Source organism: Ambystoma mexicanum, chromosome 3q, assembly GCF_040938575.1.
Source record: "Ambystoma mexicanum isolate Mex_15411 chromosome 3q, UKY_AmexF1_1, whole genome shotgun sequence".
In the NCBI taxonomy this organism is placed as follows: Eukaryota; Metazoa; Chordata; class Amphibia; order Caudata; family Ambystomatidae; genus Ambystoma; species Ambystoma mexicanum.
Window position 1 is genome coordinate 35,485,037 of NC_090926.1, and position 25,801 is coordinate 35,510,837.

At 46.0% G+C, this 25,801-nt stretch overlaps 1 protein-coding gene across 1 annotated transcript in view; it reads left to right on the top strand.

Annotated features, from left to right (window-relative positions):
- The window catches only part of CSF2RB (colony stimulating factor 2 receptor subunit beta), a 292,848-nt gene extending 282,047 nt beyond the window's left edge, over positions 1 to 10,801 (top strand). Inside the window, exons 12-14 of the mRNA XM_069653006.1 lie at positions 368 to 437; positions 3,354 to 3,457; positions 3,635 to 10,801. Coding sequence (XP_069509107.1) covers positions 368 to 437; positions 3,354 to 3,457; positions 3,635 to 4,697 — 1,237 coding nt within the window. The 3' untranslated portion in view covers positions 4,698 to 10,801. The remainder of the gene's footprint in view (positions 1 to 367; positions 438 to 3,353; positions 3,458 to 3,634) is intronic.
- Positions 10,802 to 25,801: the final 15,000 nt, after the last annotated feature.

Below are 25,801 nucleotides of genomic sequence, written 5' to 3' on the forward strand. Positions count from 1 at the left end.
CCTCTCAGTTTGTTGGTTCAATCCAGTCTTGTAGCATCATTTATCAGCCACTTTCCTAACATCGCTTTGCTCCTCTCAGCTCGCGCTTGGACCCCTGACCCTACTCGGCTTGTTGCGCTTGTCACTCAGACTCCTGACATCATTCTGCCGCTTGCATCCATCACCCGGTCTCTGATGACACTTTGCTTCTCTCATCTGTGAGTCTGCTTCCCTCACCTGTTGGTTTCACCTCTGGCCTAACCGTCTCCACTGAGACTGTCGGAGAGACCCTGAACTCACAATGTGACTTTCACTCTGTTCCTTTTGCACGTCTGTTCTTACCCCATTCTGTCACGGCCCTGACCACATTCTGCTCCTCCACTCGCAGGTCAAAGCGCCGATGGGAAGACAAGATTCCGAGTCCCAGCAAAAGCCAACTACTGGCCAGCTTCCTGGAGGTAACAAGGCTAGCACTTGGGCCCTCAAACGCCGACAGACACTCGAAGTAACTGAGATAGATCAGTGGGTTCAACGTCTGCTGTATAGATCTATTTGCAACTCCAGAGCCTCAGGGCTGAGGACTCACCATTTCATGGGGGCAATGCTGATTAAAATTAGCACAACTTGGCTGTGGAGGCTAGCAATGTCTACTAATAATCATTTTCCCAATGAGTGGGTGGCACGTGTAGTATGCGCTGCGAGCACTGCGAGAGTCCAGGCAAGAATGACGTACTGAAATGTTAGGTACTATGGGTTAGCGATTAGGCATAGTACATGATTGGGTTTACAGTTGGTGGTTACTGCTTACGGGTGATCTATGCAATTCTGCAGGGTTAAGTCAAGGGTCCAACTTAAGGTTATAGTTTAGGTTTGAGGGTTACAGTTATATCGAAGGTTACATATGGGGGTTAGTTCAGGCTGGGGGTTTTATTGTATTGAGCTTAAGGTCAAGGTTAAGAATGGGTTAGTAGCTAGGTTTGGGGTTATTATTTAGGTTTGATGAAAAAGTTTAAAGCTAGGATTAGAGGTAGGTTTGGAGTAATGCTAGAGAGAGGCCACGCTTATGGGATGAGTTGAATTTTATTTGCTAGCTTTGTTAATGTTAGGAAGGGACAGAGTTTGGGTTAGTTTTTTTTTATTATTATTACCGTGTTAGTTTGTTTTTCGCAAACCTTTACATTTTGTTTATTTCCTTAAACGACATTTCAAGATTCGCATGTAGATAATGACATGTCTTTGTAATTACATTGTTCAATGTCGTTATTTAGCATTATTCTTTAGACATAATAGAGATCCAAAATTGTATGATGATGGTAATCAGATTCCGATCAGTGCCAGATGTTATTTGTAACCACATTTCTTTTTCTCCGCAGCTGGGTCTCTGTGGATTCATCATGTTGGCAAACTGCTTTCTTCTTTCTGTCAGCAGGGGGGATTTTAGGAAAATGTGGCGGATTGTTTCGGGTTGATTATCAATTTTGCAGAATCTGCAACAGTTTTCTTCAGTTTATCTGTTTGGTTTCCACTAAATATTCTTTGGTGGGAAGTATATTCAGGCGTAGTCTGAGGTACAAGTCGCAAATTGTTCGTGAAGGGAATTTTTCCAGGTAGGGTGAAGTTCATTAAGGGCTCTTGTTTCTGTGTCTGAAATTATGTTAATTTTGTACGCTGCCTTATCGTAGCTTGTCTTTATCCAATCATTGTCTTTAATTTTCTGTTCCGCTTTCATGGGTCTATTTCTTAGCATCTCAACAGAAATGTTGTTTTCATTCTGGATGCGAAGACAAGCTTTTTCCCGTAGATCGAAGGTAGTTGGAGTTTGGATTTCCTTTCCTCAGGCAAAGATCTTGGAGGCCGGGTTTTCGTCGTTGTTCCCGTTGTTTCCAACTTTGAATGGAGCTTAATGATTGTAGTCCTAGTTTGTGCCGTATTCTCGGCATTGGGTACGATTTGGCCACACATAGTATTTTCCACCAGAAGAGGCCTTCTGCCATTGGCCAGATTTTGGGAGAGATGTTAATTAGTGTTTTGTACCCATATAGGAGTATGGAGCTGACTTTCTGCTTGTAAAATGCTATCACAGGCTTCATGGTGAATTGACCGAATTTCCGATGGATAATCAGGCCTTGTCTGGCTAAGGTCAGGGCTCTGCATATTAGGTGGTGAAACCAGGACTGCTCCACACTGGATTGCGAGATCAAAACACCAAGATATTTGGTTCCTTAACTGTCTCTAGTGTTTGTTGTGGAATTGCAGGAAATCGTGTTGTTTTTTGGAACAGAAGCCGAGCAACATAGCTTGAGTTTTTTCTGGATTAATTTCCAAGTTATTACACTTTATGAAATGTTCCAATTTGTTCAGCCTTTTTTGGAGGCCAACCTTGGTTTTATCGAACATTACAATGTTGTCCGCATACAGAAGGTATGGGACGGAAGTTTCATTTAGCTTTGGCGGGTTGGATGTTGGCATCTTTTGGTTTTCAACAATGTCCAGCAAGTATAAATTAAAATGGGTTGCAGCCATCGGGCATCCTTGCTTGAGTCCCTTAGAGGTATGAATCACAGAGGATAGGAATCCGTCTTTTGTGAGCCTGACTCTAATGGTGGTATCACTGTAAAGTGCTTTGATGGGTTCAAGCAGCTCTTGTGGGCATTTATGTTTTGAAAGTTTTTCCCACAGTTTATTTCTATTTATACTGTCAAATGCCATCTTAAAATCAACAAAGAAGGCATGGGTGTTGGTTCGGGTTCTGATTTTTATTTCAAGACATTAAGGATTAGTAGATTGATGTTGGTACCTACATTTTTGGCAAATCCAGTTTGTCGAGGGTTTTCCTTATTGTTTTCCTTGGTCCATTCGTTAAATCTTTTAACTAAGATTCATGCAAAGATCTTCCCGAGTTGATCGAGCATTGCCAGATAGTGGTAGTTCTGAGGCTGATTTCTCTCGCCTTTCTTAAAGACGGGGACAACAATTGCCAGTTTTCAGATTTAGGTATGTAGTTGTTTGCAGCGATGAGGGTGAAGAGTCTCACACTTAGTTTAGCCCAGGCTTCAGGTTGGCTTTTAATGATGGTGTTGCTAAAGCCGTCAGGGCCCGGGGCTCTGGAAGAATTGAGTCGTCTGATGTGGGAGAAGATCTCTTCAAAATCCCATCAATTGGGTTAGTTATACGTCTAGATTATTTAAATATTAAAGTTATGCTTTAAGTGTTGGGTTTTTAGCATTAGCATTTAATTTGAAGGTAGGGTCTAGTGTAGGGTTATAGATAATCTTGTAGCCCAGCCTATTGATCATGAAACTCATAAAATACACATTCTCTATCATTACATTAGACTGTTCACTCTCACACTGTGCTTTCTAATGTCTTTTCAGAAGGGATCCCTGGCCTTCCAGTCAACCATCAGTGGTCCAGGGGGACCCTGGATTTTCCCTGCAGAGATCACTGACCCCAGTGATTGCTCTCTCGTGATAGAGGGGTGAGCAGATACCTTGGAGTGGAGGATGATGTGTTCTGTCTGTTCTGATGAGATGTGAAAAGGCTTAATTGTAAATGTGCGGACCAATGGTTGCTCTGTTTTGCTTGAGTAGCTGTGTGCCTGTGGGCAGAGAGGTCTGCAATTGTCTTTTCACGTCTTCCAATCCTTTCTATCTAGGAAGTGTAAAGATGCCAGCGATTTGCCACCAGTGTCCTGGAACTTTGAGACACTTTGTCCTACGTCCCAGCAATTTGGACCTGGCACCCGTCTTCATTCTGCTCCAGGACAGCACAGTGGGTACCAGGCTTTTCCAGAAGGCGGAGACTGTAAGAGCCCCAGAGGTGTCCCCTTCAAGGATCAAGGAAACGCATGTTCTGACTTAAATGGCCCGTATTTATTCCTCCCTCACACTTCATGTCAATCTGATAACCTCATCATGGATCCCCTGGCTGAGAAAGAGGGATATGTCAGCCTCCCTCAGGACTGGAACCCCCAGACGTTAACAGCTCCAGACAACGCACACCCTGCATCCTCCCACTTTGGTTATGTCATGTGCCCACCAGCCGTATCAGACTCTGCTGAGCCTCAGACTCAGGAGGGAGAGTGCTCGAAGTACCAACCTCTGGTCAACCAGGAAGTCCAACAGGAACATGTGTCCCTCGACATGTTGACCACCCTTCTAGATCAGGTAGCTCTGTTTGAAGTGAAAGAGGCGCTGCCTACATCCAATCCGGTTGACTATGTCCTGGCTCCGCCAAATATTTTGCAGATGACTAAGGACAAGCCCTCCCCACCAAACTCCAATGGCTTGCAGGCAATGCCCACTACCAAGCCAGATAACTCTGAAGTTATGATCACAACTTTTTCTAAACAGGCTGAGAGTCTGGAAAGTGGCTATGTGATTGCACCCACAGCTGCCAGAGGCACAATCCCTGCCCCCACACTGCTTCCTTCCTTCCCAAAGGAAACAGATTCACCAAATCTGGACAAGCTGCTCATTTTCAGCCCAGATGGAGCGAGCCCGGTCCTGATGCATCAGGTTGGTGATTACTGTTTTTTCCCTCGCCCTAACTCCTTGGAGAGCACTGTGCAGGATGCAGACTTCCCATCAGGGGGATCTGCCCTGAAGCCAGCATTGACCCTGCCACCAGATGACAGTCCACCTAAAGAGCCCGCGCCGCACTTCGAGGCCATACAGATGTTCAAATTCATACGGAATGATTATGTGGCATTTCCTTAGCGAGTAAACCTATTGGTGGATGACCAAATGAAAGAGGACTTGTGCCGTCTCTTCCTGCAGGCACCATTATGAGATTTAACAGGGTGTGCAGAACAGAAGCGTCCTTGATCCTAGTTCTACCAGTGAATTATAAATACTGTGCAGTTACCGGCCTGATTATGCCAACTGATAAATCAGAAGATTGTTCATGTGCGCTGGCATGGATTTTCCAAGGAGCGCATATTTCTTTCCAAACCTTTCTTCTGATTTTTTTTTTACAAACACCCGAAAAATGACACCCTACCTTCTCTATCTCTTGCTTTAATGTGTATACTGCCTCCCAATGGGCTCATGTTGTTTGAAAATGCAGTCTTTATTTCTAATGATGTAAGCAGCTTTTTTCACCTGCATGCATATTACCACACAAACATGTGGCTTGTTCTTTGCACAAAGGGTGACCTATTCATCGTGGCTGGATCTGGTCAACCAGGCCTATGCCAGTTCTGTCCAGCTAACCCTTTTCATATTTTTTATTGTATTTTATTTTTATTATTTATTGAGCAAGAAACTATATTTGGGAAGCAACAGAGTGATATACAAGTAATTGAAGCTTCCTGCTTGCCCCTTCTGCACTCAGGCGGTTTTTGCAAATTAGACAAGCAGTTTCCCACCGCCCATCAAAAGGCATTTTCACACAAACTGTATAGGTCTGCCAACAGGTGAGAGCCTCCTCTTTTGAAATCCAAACCATGCGCTGAAAGTCCCTTCATCACTATTAAATCCTACCCCTCGGCCAACAGGTGAAAGCTCCTCCACAAATCATCCAAAACGTATTCATTCCATGTCCCTGGTGGCAGCTCCTTCATCAGTCACCGCATTCTGTTGCTCATCCTCTGACAAGGTAAAGTCCCATCACCAACCACCCAAGCAGTAGCCCTCCACAACACACAAGAGCTTCTTCAGTAACCACCAATACTGTTCCCTCCCTTTAAAGGGAAGCGTTCCTTCACAAATCTTCAAAAGCAAAATTCCACACTTTTTAGACAAAAGGTACTTTGCCAATAAACCAAACTATAACGCACCTTTCATAAGTGCAAGCTTAATTTCTTAACCAAACCAAATCCCTCTGCTTCCTTCAGACCGATTAGACAGCATCATTACCAAAAACATTCCTCTGCCTACATGTGGGAGTACCTTCACCAAACAGCTAAGACCTACACTGCCGCACACAGGAAAATGCCTCTTAACCAATCAGCAGAACTACCTCCATCCACCGGGAGGAGACACTTCCCTAATCAAGCAAACAATTTCCACAGAATCAGAGGCTATGACGTCCTCATGAGCCACTGACCCGTACCACTCCACACACATCCGAGAGGCAAATCTGTGCCTGAATGGGGTCAGGACATAGGATGGAAAGTGGGCCATGGTTTGAATGAAGACATTGTAGGATGGAAGAGGGCATACCCGATGAAGTGGCAGTGTTCTTGGATCACTGGAGAAAGCGAGAAGCCTTCAGTTCTGAGACAACAGCACAAGAGCAGAGAGCAAAGGGGACAGTTTCAAGGGGGCGGCTAGGAATAGGATGATGAGAGAAGGGTCACTGGGCTCGTCTATTTTAGAGGTTCGAAAATATGCAAAGTCTGAAGCCAAGAGAGAAACGGGCATTAGGAGAACACGGGGGGGGGGTAGTAATGGGCTGAAGAGAAGGGAGAGTAGAAGAACATGCAAGCTTGAAGTAAATCAGAACCATACGTGGAAGGAAGAGGAGACGTACATCTGAAGGAGGTTGGGATTTGCTTTCGATTATGCATCACGGAGGGAGATCAGAGGGCAAAGGAGGTCCCATTACGTAAAGAACATGAATTGGAAGAGGATTTGGAACATCAAACAGCTCTTCCTTTACTGATTTTTTTTGCCTTTAATATAATTTCTTATCTGAATGTCAGATACACAGAAACCTGCCCTTCCCTTTGATTTTGGGTGGTTACAGTTGCTTAAAGACTCAAACTGTGTTGCATTGCTGAGAGTTATGTTGCATCATTCTGGAATGGGTGGTAATATTTTAGATTTGCCAAGACACAGTGGGCCTTACTGAATCAGCTAGGGAATTTTGGCTCAGGTCATTATTGGAAGAGTTCAAAATCCAAAACGGGTTTGGCTTTCGGAACAGTCTGTAAGGGGTGCACTGATTTTGGATCAATCGGACAGGGTCGGAGACATGTTGGATCAATTGGCCAGGGATGTGGCCATGTTTGTTAAGTTTAGTAGATGAGGAGGTAGTGATGGGCCAGTGTGGCAGGCATGGCATATGATGGATCAATCAGGTTGAGGTAGGGCATGGTTGGCCCAGCAAGAGAATAGTCAAGGCCGTGTCGGAACAATGTGATGTGGATGGGGCCATGTTGGATTAGGTGAATTTGGGGAAATACAGCATTGTTCGGTACTCCTGTCCCACAGCTTCAGTCCAGAGCAATGCAACCTCTCCCACTGCCTCACAACTGAGATATGAAATCAGAGTGGGCAAACTCCATGTGATGCACATAGTCTGGTCTCACTTGCAGTCTCTTTAAATCCAGTGAATCCTGAATCTGCTTTTATCCTTTGCTCTGTCAATGCGGTGCCACGTCAGATTCCTTTGGAAGTCTTTTTAAGTCCTATTACCCCTCTTAGCCGGGAGGATAGCTCGGGAGCAACGTTTGTCTTGGAAGCAAGACAACAGAGGTTTGAATCAGAGTCCCGCACTTGGAGACTGCTCTCCGATATTAAGCCTGTACTAAAAGATTAATACATTTTTCCTTGTGTCTCTGCTCCTTCCCTAGAACACATTCAATGTCTTATGACCTCTTATTACTCTAAGGTCCTAGGCCTCCTGCAAACCACTTGAATGCCATTGTCAGGTCCCAGACTTGCTCCATTCTTACCCCTTTTATCCTCCTTCAAAGCGCATGTGATAGCTATAATCCACTGGTGACAGACCCAGCTGAACTCCCTATGGCTCCCGAGATCCCTCATTACACCTCTGAAGGCAAAGTGAAATCCTTGAGGCTCCCATGAGTCCTCTGATCCCTTTGTTTCCCTGTAATCACTCTGTATCTTTGTTGCCCCTCTGAATGCACAGTCTGTCTCTGAGGCCTCATGTGACCCAGGTCATGCCCCTTTGACTGCAGAGAATTCCATGTCATACTATGCACCTCTTTTTCACATCCGTGCCTGTGACATCCTGTACTCCAGGGTATCACTTGAAAATCCTGTGACAGCTTTCCCCTTTAGGGAACTCTTGGACATGTCAATCCATATAAACTGCTGTGGCACTGCTAATCCCTTGTGAACCCCTCTTAATTCAATTTGACTCTTCCAAACTCCCACACTTGCTTATCATACTCTTTTATGACCTATAACAAACCCTCTTTGTTCCTTCCAAACACCCTATGACCCCACTAGCCCATGCAACCTCACGGTGATCCACATGAACCTTTTATGACATAGATCAGGGATGTCCAACTCCAGGCCTCGAAGACTGTGACCCCGACGGGTTTTTAGGGTATCCCTCATCAATACACATGAAGGAACATTGCCATACATTTAGAATCAGTGTATGCAAATTTATCTCATGAATATTAATGAGGGGTATCCTGAAAATCCAACATGTTTCCGGCCCTTGAGGCCTGGAGTTGGACAACCCTGACATAGATGAACCATACATGACTGATCCAATCCACCCAATTTTCATCGTACCCTGGTAAATTATACAGACCTGTGATTTGTTGTCGGCCTCCTGAGACACCACGTGTAACGGTATAAAGATCACTCTAGTCTCCTGTAGGCTTTTTGGGCAACAGCATCTCACTAAACGACAACCTAACCATTTAAAATCTTAATCATACTCGCTGCCAGAGTAGTAAACACACCTTTTTCAGCTTAAAAAGCACCACAGAAGTAAGGTTTTCTACAGATGTCAAGATAATGGGGAAAACTCTCAAAAGCTTTTTTGGAGCAAGTGATGAGATGCACTAGCACATCTCACAATTTCCACCAAAAAAGGCATGCCCTTTTCACAAAGGTGTAATTCGGAGGCTCATACCCGCCTCTTTGCACATTTGCGCAAACAAAGAAGCGTTTCTGAACATTTGAAACGCATCCCAAACTCACAAATTGGCCACACATCAAAATGCACAGAAAACAAACACATTAAACTCCAACCTTGTGATACATTTCTTTAAGTGTGACAGCATCAGTAGGAAATGCTGCTACTAGAATTGCATTTCTCGCCCCCAAACGGCGAAAGAGATGCTTTCATTTTTTGTACATTTCACATTGATAGGCCCGAAATGCACTCCCAGCAGTGGTTGCTAGAAGCTTGACATACATTAGTGCCAGAAGCCCCCTGCAGATAGGCATGTATGCAAGAGAGGCGCACTGCTGTCCAGCTCCCCTGAAATGTGCAAATCACCTTTGAGAATAAGGAGGCCAACGCATTTCGTAAAACGTAATAAATAAAATCTCCTTCTCTGTGCTTTTTTATCTGAACTAGTTTTCACTAAATATTCATTAAACAGAGTAAAAAACAAGCAAAGAATTCTTGAAAAAACACAAAGATTTAATAAGGTCCTCATTACAAGTTTGGCAGTGCGGGGAGACGTGCAGGTAAAAGTGACGGTAATTCCGTGACCGCCACTTCTCCTACACCACTAAACTAAAGGTCTGCTGGTGGGGGTTACCTGACTTTCCTTCAGCCAAGAGCTGGAGGTAAATCAGGCAGGCCCCACCAGCAAAAAATGGTCAGTATTTCCGACATCAGTGTTGCAGGTGCCGGAAATACTGACAATCCCTTCCATGGAGTCCTAATGGACTCCATGGAATGTGGATTTACTGCCGTTGCTGGCACCTGGAATATCCTGGTAATTGCGGCATATCAGGAGCCGGTAACCGTAGGTCCATTTCTCTGTGGAATTACCGGCGGGATACCAGGAAACTTGTAATGAGCACCTAAGCTACACTTGCAATATGTCAAGGCAGAAACAACTTATGGATTGTACAATAAGCGTATTGAGGAAATGGGGGAAGAGAAGGTCACTTGCATCTGTGTCCAGTGAGTCCAATCATGTTCAATGATTCCCTTTCAATGAATCATATTTGATTCCCTTTCAATGAGTCCAATCGCTCCCTTTGTTCTGCTGATCTCTTCTTACTTTCTGTTCCCCCACCACCATGTACCTCTTCTCGTTTCTGCTCCTTTGAGCTTCTTGCCCCCTTACACTGGAACTCCCTACCTCTCTCTATCTGATCCTCCCCCACCTATTCCTCCTTCCACTCCTCTTTGAAAGAACTTCTTCACTCCCCTCACTGATACCTTCCCCTTCTCTCTATCTCTCCCCTCCTTCTATTATCCTCTCTCTGCTCTCCTTATTTTTATCTGTTCCTGTCTCTACTGTGATCCCCCTCTTTTGTCGCTCACTTCACATATTACTCTCTCTCCCTCTCGATCATTCCCTACCCCCCTCCCTTCTTACTTGCCAATTGTTCTAAATGCCTATTTTATACTTTGATTCATGTTTACTGGTTTGCTTCTACTTGCATTAAGGCGCTATATAAAACAATAAAAATACAAAATACAAATACAAATGTCGCCTCCAATACATATCATAGAAGGCAGTTCCTCGGGCAGCCTCTCCCCCATGAGCTGAAAAGTAGTCCAAGGCTCTGTGCTCTGAGCTGCCTTGCCTGCAAGGAAGGAGAGTTGGGGTTTCCTCTCAGGCCTGTCCTAGGGACATGGGCAACAACAGTGATGGATGGAAAAGTTTGAATGAATCATAACCATGACCCTAAATCGCATTCAGGATTTAGACCACCACGCCCCACCACAAACCTGCTTCAGCTTTTGGGACTTTCTTTCACACCGTGACAGCACACTTCCACAGTCTAAATGCTGCATTACCTACATAAATATATATTCTTTTCGCAGAGCTGATCCGGATAGCACCATAGAGTCCAAACCTTTGGTCTCCATACAAGTTGCCATTTTAAGACAATGTGCTGTGTGTTTTTATTCTGATTGTCACAGTTATATTGACAAGCTGTTTGTGTGTAACTCAATTTTATGTATTAAAATAAATGCCAAAGGTTTTGTGCTTGCAACGTATATTATTGCTCTTACCTGGCCAGAGGATGCTGATGGGAGGGGATGTTACTGCTGCTGCTAGAAGCATCTGGGAAGGAGGGACCTTTTGGATGGTTGGATTCTAGAGTATTTTCATTGGCCTGCCAGGGCTTCCACCCACTTGTAGTTGACTGGTGATTGGTGGGAGCCAGCTAAATGGAGGGTAATGTATAAATCATACTGCTCCACTACCCTCAGGGCAAGGAAGTGACTGTTGGACCTGAGACTCCTTCAAGAAGGAAATCTGTATTTACAGAGAAAGAGCTCTGTGGGAGGGGAAGGGAGAGGCCTGGGAGATGCACTTCACATGCACAGGCAGTTCCTGCACAGGCATGTTCCCAAGTGAATCGCCAATTGGAGGTTATGTGGTTCAGGGGCATGCATGAGGACCCACATACTGACCGACCAGGTATGCACTTGCGAATGGGGGATGGCAGTGCAAGGAAGCTGATTACAGGCATGCAACGATGGCTGATTCCAGAGCATAGTGCAAACATCTCCAGACCATATGAGACAAGGAGTCCAGGCACACGAGCTGGTGGCCTCCAAGGAAGCTGGGGAAGTGAGGAAAATTGGAGGTTGAAGGAGTTGGAAGGAAGAGGAGGGAAGAATATATAGAACAGTGGTATAGGGGCAGAGAGATGGCCTCCAGGGCCCTGGCTCCAGTGGGGTCACACAGAAGAAAATATATAGAACCATACAGGCAACAGGGGGCATCACAGGTTAAGGGAGCAGCCCGCGAGGGGGATGGCCACCTCAGGGTTGTTAACCGGGTTGTTGGCTTGCAGCTGCCCCCACACCAGTGAACACAGAGCTGCTGGGCTAGAGTCCTATCTGGTTGTAATTGGTGGCGTCGCGTACAAGGATAGCAAAATGAGGGAGCAGGCTGAGGGGGAGGAGGTCCGTGGCAGGGTGCTGCGCGAATGTGTTTGAGTAGTTGTCTCAGGCGACGGGGGACCATCCTTTATCACCTGCCAACGACCCAACCCCGTACCAGCCTGCATCGAAGGTGTGCTGCAAGACATACGCAGGCATGAGGGGGATGGTAGCATAGTAGCTACCTGTGGCATTCACTGTCCAACATAGCAAAGAGGGGGAGCATGAAAGTTCGCTCTGCATTTTTTCCCTATCGTAGTACAAAGCCTTTGGGGTCCCAATTGATGGCAAACATCAAAGAGAAGATTTTGCAAGAGTTGTGCATGATATATTTAGTTTCACAGGGAACTAAGGAGGAGTCCAAGGAGAGGGAAGTAAGTGTTGGCATGGCACCTCCGTGTATCCATAACCAGCCAAATGGATGTCAACATTTGTTATGTTAAATGTATCCTGTTGTTGTAACTGTACAGCGCTTTGGTATAAAGCGCTATATAAGACTAATAAATACAAAATACAAATACATTCCCAATATGTGTTTACTATGTGAGGTTGCAGGTGCGCAGCAAGCCTCTCCTTGAATAAGTCGATGTAATATGCAGGGTACAGGTCCGATGAACAGGTCAGACCAAGGTTGGCAAAAGATGTGTTATTTTCATGGGGAGGAAAGAGACCTGTGGATTCAATGGATTGCCTCTTGAGGCAAGGGACGGCGGCCCGCGCAGCTAGTGGGCTGCCAGCCTGATGCACTGCTTTTGAGGACCACAGAGGGATGGCGATTAACCAGATCCCCAGTGGCTGGAGGAAGCAAACTCTGTGTTTAACAAAGGCAGGTGTACTCATGCAGGCTGTAAGTTCAAGCACAGGTTCAGAAAAAAACCCACTCATTGTTGCGGTGCTGGAGCCGTTGGTGCAGTTAGAAGAAGGGTTTGCATTGGGCTTTAGGATCCCATACCAGGGATTTGAAAGGGTGGAGATTGTCAGCGTCAGAAGTCCCTTGGGGCAATGAAATGTTTGTACATAGGACACGTTACGCGGTCTAAGCTGCTCGTGAGTGCAGGTCAATGAAAATGATGGGATAATGAGTATATCTATAATGGATTGATGTCCCATGTATTGGATATGTGCACTATATCCAGTACTTCCATGAGCATGAGAGCTTATTATTGTTCTTTACATTAGAGTGGACATTTGTTAGGCTATCCCCTCATCTATTGACTAGAGCCAATGCTTGCTCCAGAGACTCCTGAGATGGGGCATGCACAGTATGGAATGTTGAGAACATCACTTGTGCAGACTCCTGCGGGCACTGGGCCATCTTTGGACACGGCCGGTGTATGCCAATTACTACAAAAGGGTATTATTTCCTAGTGGAACTGCATCAGAGGGTGGTGGAGCAATGACCCTCGCATGAGATGGTGGAGGTCGGAAGTCATCTGGTGGTGTTGATTGATCCGGAATGAGAACAACACGTGACCACCCGTAAGAGACTGGAAATAAAGAACATGCATGGATTATACATGTGCCCATTGTTCAGAAGGTGGAAGGGAAAGGTTAACCGGATGTGTCATAATAAGTGAGAGGGTGGACCGTGGGCATGGTATAGGGGCAGGTGTTGTGGATGGCGAGTTGGGTTTGCTGAAGTGGTTGGGCTAAACAGGATAGTGTCTATTTTTGGCTTGCAAGTCCAATAACCAGGACTTAATTTGTCCATTCCTTTCAAGCTAATTAGTCGTCTTGTTTCTTTACTTCGATAGAAGAGATGGGGAAGTCCCAAAGAAGGCACTGGGTGAATTCCTACTCATCCACCCCCTTTCATGTCCTTGGGGAGCGGGGCATTTCCTTGAATGCCTAAATGGGGCAGGAGAACAGCGGCATAGTGTACTCGGATATGGACAGGCAGTCGCTTTGGTGAAATACGAGTTGAAATGGTGAAGTGCAACATTAAGTTTGCTTTTTGTCCTGTGGCAAACAGATCAGGAGGCAACATTCACTTTAGCAAATGAATACCAATAGGGAGCACTATTCCATGTGCATTGTTTGACGTGTTCAACTACTGCCTTACATGGACAGTTTTAACTGGTTGGCCTACGAAATGTGAAAGGTGAGTGCAGGACACTGTAGGAGCAATGTCTGCCTGCGCCAGGTGAATCTGAGTTGGGTTTGCACCAGTTAAAACAGAGGGGCATGGGGGATGTCTGGCATTTCTGGGAATAGAGCTGGACTGAATAGTGATAGTGTCAAGGAGGCCCTGTGACAATTATACAAGCTGGTGAAGGAACCGAGGAGTGCTAAACGATGAAGCTAAAAGAGTTACAGAGGCTACGGGGCATTTGAACTTCACATGTAAGGTATTGTGAGGTGTACAGAAAGTTGGAATGCTTACAACATCAGACATCTTTATTAACATGTAATCGACTGTGTAAAGGCCTTTCTTTCCCTATCCTAAAGAGAGTTTCCCTACCAAGGAAACTAAAACTAAAGATCAGTCTGTATCTCGTCATCAAATATATAAACTGTCCTTGTGTCCAAAAGCATACTAATCTGACCCTCACACTAGAAATGATCAACTAGCAGTGCAATGACATGTCTCTAACTTATTTTTGGCATAAAGTGTTCTTAATTTAAAAAATATATAGATAAATCCAACAAAAGTATTTTCTCTAAGGATAAATCCTTGAATCCAAGGGGTGGTTCCCTTCCCCTGGATATTTAGATAGGATGGCAAAGTGTCTCTTTCAAATAATAGTTCCGTAAAGATGGCAAAACAGTCTCTTTCAAACAACAGTTCCTTGAAGATGGTAATATTTTTTGTTTCAAACAGTTCTTTTTTAATGACAAAAAGTGTCTCAGATATGCTTCCTTACCACATACTTTGAAAAATATAAATGAGTTTCTTTATACAACTTTTACTTGACCTCCTGGTATACTCCCCTTCCAGGAAAACTCTTCCTGGGTCTTACAGATCCCCTGGATAACTCTCCTGCCAGGTATCTTGCCTCACAACATTCACTGCCTGGTGTGTTCCTTTTCACCAGGACTTCTTCTTGAGATCACTGTCCTTCAATTCAACACAGTTGTATTACTTCACTCTGCTCCAGTTCATTGGCTTGAGGTGCTACTTGTTCCAACTTCCCCCACACGGACATCTCCTGTATGGAGACTTGTTCAAATGTTTGCCTTTTTATGTTTTCATTAGTATTCATTTGCTTAGGGTAATACTTTCTCCAACTTTCCCCATATTGATATCTCATGTAAGGGAATTTGTTGTGTTTTGTCTTTGTATTTCACTTGGTCAGTATTCAAATATCCTTACCTGCTCACATGTCTGTTGGTACGCCCCAGAGTTCCGAATGGCTCTGGGTAGACTCACTAGTGTCTTCAAGCGTTCCCGACACATGGCACGTTGCTGCAGTGAAGCTCTAGCTTTGGAATGGTATTTCTCGTACTGCAGACATCTTTGCAGCTCTCTGGCCAGCTTTGCCTTCACCCTGCAGCACGACCACCACTTCTCTGCACAACCGTGTTCCTGACAGATCTGCCGTTGCTGCTGGCTCATCAATAGTTCTCTTCCTGTGCCTGCGGTGTCTCTTCTGGCTTCGCGCCACACTGGTATGTCACGCTTGCTAGCAGCAGAGTAAAAGTGCCTGCTCTCACCAGAACAGTCCTTCCCCGCAAAGCTGTTGGCCTCGGCTCTGCTTCCTTCTTCTCTGGTTCTCTCGACCTGAATATGGATACCATCTTTAAACGTCCCGCTCACTCGTGCCTCCCCAAAACAACTAATCGGCATGCTTGACTCTGTGTTTCTTCTGATCAGCATTAACTCCTTACTCCTCATCTCAGTACATCTAAGGTTTTCTGGGCATTGAAGTCCACAATATCTCTAATTTCCAATGTGATATTGTTCATAATTTCTATTCAGAAAACCATTAGAAACACAGGAGATGCTACAGATGTATTATGTGTGTGTTGACTGGAATGACAGTATTCAAGAAAAGGAAAGAAGACCGAGAATAAGACTGCGCCCAGTTTTAAGAAAATAATATTTAATGCGTTGAGGTGCCCTTTGTGATTACATGTGTTTCGGTCCCTTAATAGACCTTTCTCATTAACGGAAGAAATGACATAAATTAAAATTAACTAAAGCATTTTGCAGATGCTGCTCAGCATTGTTAGTCTATTGTAATAGGCAAAGTTTCACCCAAGGTAATGCACATCTTAAACCAGTTTCCTAGTTCCAGTTAATGTACATAATTAGGTTTCCGTAAGGATTAGTAGATGTTGCCAGTGGCTTTTTTAAAATCCTGTGTTTAATAGTCGTGTGATCACATGTGTGCTGCATCTTTAAATACCACGCTGGCTCGAGTCTGGCGGAACACTAAGATTTAATCTATATAACTGAAATAATATTGTGATCACACAACAAAATGCTTTAGTTAATTGTAATTTATGTCATTTCTTCAAAGGGATCTAACCCGTTAAGGGAAGCGGATATTCTCTGCAAAAACTAAAATAATAGGGGCAGTTCAAAGAATAAGAGGTAATACAACTATCACTCACCATACACTGTAAGAAGGTATTATGATGGACAAAGCATTAACTAACTGAGCCTTGTATGCCCTGCTCTTGAACCCTTCTGGTCCCTCCCAATCCCCCACGTATTTTTGTCTGTCATCTTATTTTTGCATTATTGTTTTGCTTTTTGATTTATCATACATATGAACTGGATATGTGACTTGTTTCTTTGTTCTATGTTCATTCTTTTGCTAATGTACAATATGTGATCTAACATAATGTCTTTTTGTTATTTTTGGCACTTAATTACTGTATATTCACTATAATCAGCCCTGATTTGAGAAAGGTCTATTAAGGGACCGAAACACGTGTCATCACAAAGGGCACCTCAATGCATCAAATATTATTTTCTTAAAACTGGGCGCAGTCTCATTCTCGGTCTTCTTTCCTTTTCTTGAATACTTTTTGAGTGTTTTTTTCTTGGCTTTACCACTAACCATCTGAGACGCGACCTTACAGAAAAACTTTGGAAAGCAAACATTTGTCTATTTTATATAATTTGAAGTGAAACTAAAATGTCTCCATGTTAGACCTGATCGACCTAGCCAAGAATTCTTAAACTTCCTGGAATGCCAGTTTGCCAAGTTTAGGTGCCAAAGGGTTTCCTTTAAAGGGGGTGGATATCACGTCTCTCCTAATGGAGTCACCACCTCCTCCCGGCAGTTGTCCTCTCCCACATGATCCTCCGCATGGTACCACCCCAGGGTCAAGATCAGGTAGCGTTTGCCATACCCTGGTCATGTGGGAGGAGATCTTCACTGGGAAATCAGTGATGATTCTGCAGGAGTCATCACAGTATGGACACATTAGACATCCTTCATGGGAAAGGAGAACTTACCATGCATGGGCCTGACAAGTCTCAGTTTAAGATCAGAGTCACATCCAGGATTAGAGTAGGAGTTCATAATTTAAAACAGAGTGGCAGTGTGGTTCTGAGCAGATGTTTACAGGAAAAAGTTGTACTCAGATGTGGCTGGCTCAACAGGCAACGGATTGTAATAGAACGGGGTGTGGAGTTGGCCGAAGGGATGACTTGTGCTGAAATACAGCATTACCTTCCTGAAATCTTCCAGATGTTGGTGGCAGCGATGTTGTGCTGTACATATTTGATGCATAGGAGGGTGACTTTTAATGTGGACTATGAAAGAAGGGTGGCAATCATTAACAGTCTAAAAGTCGCAGGTAGGTACTGAAGTTGTTGGGGGAGTTTGTACTACTCTGAAGTTCAAAATAGTTTTTCATGTAGAACACATTGCTGATGCGCTGTGTCATTTTCACTAGTTCAGATTTCTTGGGTTCACCACAAACGCAGAGCAACTGCCGGAACATACGGTATGCACCAGTAACTGTGGATGTTGGGCATGAACAGGCATTAATCATGACAGAGGGATTGTTGCCTGTGTCCACAAGAAAAACCTTTAGACATGCCTGGGTTGAATTTAGAGGTGGGCAGTGCTAAAGCTTCCGTTAACATTTTGGGAGAGCAAGCCACAATATTCCACTGTTAAAAATGTGACGATTAGTTCATCGTCCTGGAAGTCGAAATAATTCCAGGCTTCATTTTTTTCAGCAAAGGTACTCTATGACAAAAAATAAGACAATATTTGGGAAAGTTAATTGCTAGAATTATCTGAGAACAAAATGAAAGTAGCAATTGGATTCGTAAAAATCCCAATCTGGCCACAGGGAAAGAATGTTGGGTCACTGGGAGACATTAAAGGAAAACAAAACATCTGTGTGTTATCAAGAGCATTCCTCCTAGTACATAAATAAATAACAATAAGCACCTTCAGCCTGCTTTAGAAAACATCTGTATATCCACAACTGGAAGTGATATTAAACGCATTGTAATCTATTTTCATTTTCTGGTCTTAGAAAAGGTCCATAAAAAGGCTTCACTTAAGCACTGGGAGGTGCCTGATTGAAAGGTATCGTTGAGAAGACGAGGTTGAACCCAAGGAACACAAACATGACCACATGAATAATCAGCAACACACTGGCAGTGATTTCCTTTCACAGCAAGTTGCTCTGAATGTATCAGCTGTCAAGGCAAGAGATTGGACATGGAGTGTTTGTTAAATGGACCACAATGAGACGCACCAGTAGAGATATATTTGATTGATTTGATTGTTTATTTGTATAGCGCCTCTACAGAATGTGTTTCAAAGCAACTCAAGGAGGGAGGGAGCATGCGAGCATATAATTACATTCTTACAGTCCTTGAAACAATTAGAATGTGAAAAAACTATCATAATCAGCCTGACGACATTTCAGATAGTGCAAGTGCATAGGAACAGTTAAGGTGAAGAGGGGGAGGGAAAGAATGAGACAAACAAGCAGCACCATTACTATGCCTGACAACAATTGTAGTGCATGAGTAACAAGAGGAGGAGAGGAACAAACAAGTGACTATCATATTAGGTCAATGACAATTCAGAGTAGTGCTATGGAGGGCAGTGGGAGGAGAAGACAAGGAGGGACGGGGGGACAGACATGCTGCTATCAGAGGTCAAGGGACAAATGATAGAGTTAGTACTAATGGACTTAAGGAAAGAAAGGGGGGGAGGGGGTGGTGGTTGCAAGACAGGCATAGGGGGCCGAGGGGTATGTGAAAGATAGGCAGAAACGATTACTATGCCTGGCAGCAATTGGGGTAATGCATGACTTTAACAACAGAGGGGAGGTGTGGGTAGGAGAGGGCAGGGGGCTGCGAAAGACAGGCAGCAATGATGACTATGCCTGATGGCAATTTAGGAAGTGCCTGAAGTTAATAGGGGGAGGGAAAGGTCAGGGGAAGTAAGGGGCAACAAAGACAAATTTACAGAGGGCAAGGGGGTGTGTGGGGGACAGATACATACATGTGGGGGACATGGGGGTGGGTGGGGAACACATACATGCTCACAGGGGGCATGGGATGGGGGCAAATACATACTCATGGGGGAATGGGGGTGGGTGGGGGACACATACTCTCAGGGACATGTGGGTGGGGGACACATACTTACGGGGTATGGGGGTGGGTGGGGGACATATACTTACTCACAGGGGGCATGGGGCTAGGTGGGAGACACATACTCACAGGGGCATGGGGGTGGGTGGGGGACACATACATACTCACAGGACCATGGGGGTGGGTGGGGGACACATACATACTCACGGGGGGCAGATGTTGTGGGCCATGGTAGACAGGGGTAGACAGGGCCTTCGTTGTGGGCCTTTGATGGAGCGGCCAGCTCCCGCCTCCCGGTTGCAGCCATTGGCTTAAGGGGCCAGTAGCAACCAATGGGACGGGGGGCAGGAGCTGGCCCAGAAAAACAGGAAACATATTAAGGAATTCCAAGGCAGAACAACGAACTGCCATATTGGAGGGCCTTGGGCATGGTGACAATAGGCAGGGCAAAACATGCACATATGAGCAAGGCAACAACAATGGGCACGGAGCGCACAATGCTGGACACACCAGCCAAGAGATGACAAGCATGATCGGATCGCGTGTTTTCCGACCAAAGTTCAAGTTATTTGCCGCAGCCACAAAAAGTCAATGCAGTGCCTCTGTTTCGTACCCCCAGCAGTGCATGTTCAGATTGAAGGTCCAGCGAAGATGGAGGGTGCTGGAAGGCAGATGGAAGGGGCTCTGACCCGAAGTGAAGAATGGAGAGAAAGAGCTGGATGGAGGCATGGCCCCGTTGTAGGCCTTAGGTGGTGCGGCCAGCTTCCGCCTACTGGTTGCAGCCATTGGTTTAAGGGATCATTGGCAACCAAGGGATAGGGGGGGCATGAGCTGGCCCACAAAAACAGGAAACCTATTAAGGAATTTCAAAGGCAGAACGATGAACAGCCATCTTGGAGGGCCTTAGGCAGGGTGACAATAGGCAGGGATAAACATGCACATATGATATGTTATGGTATAATCATTTCTTAAGTGCAGCGGTCACCCAGAGGCATCTTGGCGCGGAGAGACAGCACCATCCACAGCAGGTAAGATTATCAAAGCCAACTCACCTTAAACCTAGGTGTCTTAATCGCTTTCCTGAAAGCTAAGTGGTTAGAGAGCTTCTTCATTAGAAGCTGCAGCTCATTGCATAATACGGCGGCTGCAACAGAAAAAGCACAACCACCTATCTGAGTGCGTCGGTAGGGGGGTACAATTAGCTAATCTGCAGTGGCAGAGCGCAGCTGGCGGCCAGGGTGGTAATGCACAAACTTAGCCTGGAGAAATTCAGCGCCCTGAATATGCATGGCCTGGAGAACAATGCATAGGGCCTTAAACCTGACACGTTGTGTCACAGGGAGCCAATGGAGATGACGGAAAACCAGGCAAATATGGGCACCATAGGGGGAGGCAGTGGCCACTCTAGCTGCCAAATTTTGCAGCCACTGTAGTCATTGAATGAGACCCTTTGGGTCGGCCAAATATAGGGAGTTGCAATAGTCCAACCGACATAGTATCAGAGCCGCAAACACCGGGGGGCGGAGAGGCTCAGGAATCAGAGGAAGCACTTTTTTTCAGGACTTTCAGCTGGAAATATCCTGCTTGGCAGACGGCTGCAACTTGGCTATCCATAGAAAGAGAAGCCGAGAGAGTGACACCCATGTTTTTCACCTTCCCCGTAGGAACGGGGAGTGGGCCAAGAGGTGCAGGCCAGAAAGAGGAAACCCAAAATGAGAGATCAGGAGGGCAACCCATCACCAAGACCTCCATTTTGTCTCCGTTCAACTTGAGCCAATTATAGTTCATTCACTTGCCAACAGCAGTCAGGCACCCCCGTAAGCACGACGACATCTCAGCCTGATCTAGATCTAAACGTATCAGGATCGGAGTGTCGACAGCATAGGAATAGCACCTGATGCTGAAGGAGCGGATTAGACACACAAGTGCCCAAATGTATATGTAGAATAGGATCGGAGACAAGAAGGATCCCTGAGGAACTCCACAGCTCAGACGGCAGGAAGCAGATAGAAACGGTGGCATAGAGAGAGCCTGAGTGCGATCTGCCAGGAACGAGGTGAACCCGGCTAGTACTTGGCCAGATATACCCATCTGGTCAAGACGAGACAACAGGATGGGGTGGTCGACAGTGTCAAAGCCGCTGATAGATCTAGTAAAATTAGGGCACCCACCCCACCTGTTTCTACCAGCCTGGTCATATCGTCCTGGATGGCGACCAGAACACTCTCTGTGCCTCTGCCAGGTCTAAAGACGGACTGCGCAGGGTCAAGAAGAGAAGAAGATTCTAGAAATTATGAAAGAAGAGGGGACACCAGGGACTCTAAAAGTTTAGTGAGGAAAGGAAGAAGGGAGATGGGACGGAAATTAGCAAGAACAGTAAGGTCGAGTGATGGATTCTTTAAAAGAGGGATCACCCTTGCAGCTTTCAGCTCGACAGGATAACTCCAGACTGGCAGGAGAGTTATTAATAGCAGCAGTGATGTCTCCTAGGAGATCGGGGGAGATCTTTTTCATGATGGCCACAGGAATGGCATCAGACAGTGAGCATGATTTGAGATCACTTAAGAATAGTGGTCAAAACTGCTTCTTCCGAAAACATGGGAAAGATTGACCACTTAGAGGTTCCAACTGGGACTACCCCTTGACTGGTGCAGTTGTCATTGATAGGCGGAACAGTAGTGGCCTTCAGGATATTTTGCCGAATATCATTGATTTTGGTGATGAAAAATTTAGATAAATCATCACATAGCTTCTGTGTAGGTTTCATATATGAAGCAAGATTATCAGAGGAAGAGAGAGATTCGACTGCCAAGAATAGGGCTTTTGGTTGAAACAAGGTTGTTTCAATTTTCTTATAAATGTATTGTGTTTTAGCTGCTTTCACAGCCGCAGAGTAGGCTGTTAAACACACCTTAAATAATAGTTTGAGATGGGAATCATAGGTTTTGCGCCATTTGCACTCAGCCTGTCTTTGTTTTAATCGTTCTGGTTTAAGAGAGTCGGAAAACCAGGGCTCACATGGTAACCTGCGAGTTTGTACCAGTCGCAGCAGAGCTAACTGGCCTGCATCCTTGTGAACAGCTTGAGCCAACAAGTAAAGAGTGGTAGATGTAGGATTATTGCACTTTACTATAACTGATGATACCAAGCTCTGAGTATCAGCATTAAGCCAAGAGCGTAACCAGATCTTGGGTATTGGAGACTCAGTACCTGGTGGCCCTATATTAAGGCGGCACATTTTTAACAAATTATCTCACCAAACTACAGGTTCTACCAAGTTTTGTTAATGAAAATCAGGTCTAATATATTGCCTAATTTATGAGTGGGGAAACAGTACAATTTGATGTAAATCAAGGTCTGCCAAGCTATCATAAAAGCTGTTTAAGGCAAGCGACCTCGGGAGATAACATTTTAAGTTAAAGTCGCCCAATACAATCAGATGATTATATCTCAATTCTAAATCAGCCAGAAGATCTATAAAGAGATCCCCAAATGTCCCCAATGGGCCAGGGGGTCGATATATAAGAAGTAAATGACAGGGGGGGCGTAGCTAAGCAGCCGATGTAGTGAGACGTGGCGCTGAGGAGCTCCGGAGCGATCCTGACAAAATCCGACAAAACTAGCATAAATTGGTTCCAGAAGACCGCCAAAGTCTCTCCACAGAGACCGGAACAGCTGCTGCCCACCCGGCGAAGCCCCAAGAGAAAATCGGGCTGTGGAAAAGAAGATAGACCACCGGAGAGGAATCGTCCCGTGAAATCAAAATAGCGGACGGGCGAGCTGTGGGAGGACCCCAGCCGCGTAATACAGAGTGAGCCAGAGAATCTACATGATCGTCAAGAAGGACACCGGCCGCGCATAATGCAGAAACCAGTGCAGGGAAGACCCGAGCCTGAGTCAACCCCACGACGTGGAGAACAGTGCGACCGGTGGAGTGGGACGCAGAAGCGGGAGAGGGCCGGAGGCGTAGATGGGGACTGCAGTACACAACCTACGGAGACCAGCGCCGCCGGAGGGAGAAGGACGGCAAAACAGAGGAGACCCGAGGACGCAGACAGGATCAAAGCGTACATTCTCCGAACGGCCAACCCCACCCGGGAAACACAGCGAGGGGGTCAGAGGCACACAGAGCCACACCACAGAGAAGGCGGTGAGGCTGGAGGAAAGAGAACCCCTGTATCAATACTGAAGCCGAACCCCAGTGCCGGCGAACACCGGCATAGGGGCGAACCTACCCCCTGATACGGTGAGGTGACTCCCGGAGCGCTCATAAGCAATGCAGGCAACACAGGGATACACGCAGCAGGCACGGGAAAGGCCTAAACCCGAGGCGACATCCGACAGGCGACACCTGACAGAAAAAAGCGCCGGGAGCAATGAGGGCGTCAAGGATACGAAGGCCCAACGTATATACCTGCCAGAAGAGTGTAACAACCCTATTACAAGGTGGAAGGTGCCTGGGAAACATACGCCGGAGAGACCCGCAAACACCCGAGGAGCAGGAAGAGCAGGGCGGAGGAAGAAACAGGGGCCTCGGCACGTGGGGCGCAGCCAAGACTGGTACTGGCAACACAGGCAGAGGACGGTACCGCCCGCGATGTCAAACAAGAAAACAGAAGGGAAAACCAAGCAATTAACCATGGAAACCTTTACTAAGGCATCCGGACACAAACTGTCGCCGTCAGTGGACAAGGCAGCAGCCGCAGGTGACACCTCACACCCAGCGGAAGCTGCTAACGAAGGCACGATACTGGAGGCAATCGCCTCCATGAAAGCATCCCTCGAAAACAAGATGGACACAGCAATAGGGGCTCTGAAAGCATCTCTAGAAAATAAACTGGATACAGTAATGGTAGATGTGGGCCTCCTCCGCCAGGTCGCAAGGAACCTAACAGAGAGAGTGACGGCGACGGAACAGCAGGTGCAGCAAAATACGGCAGGGGTTGCTGTAACGCAGTCACAGATGTCGGAGGTATTACAGAGAATCAAGGTTCTGGAAAGGAGAGCGGAAGACGCAGAGGGGAGAGCGCAGAGGAACAACATCCGCATAATTGGAATACCGGAAGGTGAGGAAGGCAAAGACCCCACCGAGTACGTGGAAAACATGCTCCTCCAGGAGGTCGGAGCAGGTGTACTATCCCAGGGCTTTGTGGTAGAAAGGGCACACAGAGCCCTGACTGGAAGACCCCAGCCGGGTGCCCCCCCGAGAGCGATGATTGCTAGGATCATGAACTACAAAGACAGGGAGAAAATACTAGTGTTCTCAAGGAGGGGGGGGGGATCATCAGAAACTCTTCCAAGATCACAATGTATCCGGACTATACGGCTATGGTTCAGAGGCAACAGGCACAGTTTGGCCCAACAAAATAACACCTCAGGATCGCGAGGGTGAAATACATGCTCCTGTTCCCCGCTAAACTCAAGCTGATACACCAAGGCAAAACATGTTTTTTTGACTCCACCGAAGAGGCCCACAGTTGGATGGACTCACAAGGCATCCCTCAGCTGAGGCAGAGAAACGCTAACAATGCCAGAAATAGACCCCGATGAGGAGTAACAAAGGCAACCTGGAACAAAGAAAATAAGCATTACATAAGTTAAAAGAAGCTAGAAGAAAGCATAGAGGAGCAATCAGCCCCACTTTAGCTGTGTTGGCTGAGAGAAGCGGCGCCCCCGGGAAAAATGAACTGCTAGTTTGGATGTCAGTTTTAAGGCATCACGCTGCGGCAAGTCTGTCCCCCTCACAGGAGCATGACGAGAGAAGCGGCGGAGCCCGAGCAGGGGGAGGGTGGCTGGGCGTTAGTTTTCCAGTTTTTGTTGAGGTTAAGGACGTTGAATGGAGTGAATGGGCGGCACACGGCACAAACTACGTAAGGACTACCGCAAAGGACATTAAAATAATACAGAAAATAAGCAACCGGAGTAACATGGGGCAGGAATCCTGTGACAGCAGCAGTGGCTGCATCAAGAGGCATGGATCCAGGACCAGGACACCGAGGGAGATAGGTACGAGGAGACCAAAGGGCAGGGTGCAAGGACACGGCAGTGGGATAATGAAGCCAGGCAAACAGAGAAGATCATGGGACCAGACGAATTGACAATAGCTACCTGGAATGTGAGAGGACTCAATGCGTATGTTAAGAGACCTAGGGTTTATGCTTGGCTAAACCGGATGAAAATCAAGATAGCGATGTTACAGGAGACACACCTCACAAGAGACAGACAGGCCAAGGTGGATAAGAAATGGGGAGGACAGATATACAGCGCCACATATTCAAATTACGCACGAGGAGTACAAATATGGATTGCCGGGAGTCCTGTTCCAGCTACTCAAGCAGGAGACCGACACAGAGGGACGGCTGGTATTAGTGCATGGCATGCTAGAAAACAAAGAGGTGTGCCTGGTCAAAACCTACGCACCGAATAATGATGCAACAGACTTCTTCAAAAAGCTAGCGCCCAAGTTAGCGCAATACAGGGAGGCAACGTTCATCTGGGCCGGCAACTTCAACTGCACCTTGAATCCCCTCCTCGACAGGTCTGATAGTAAACACAAGAAGCTGGCACCCC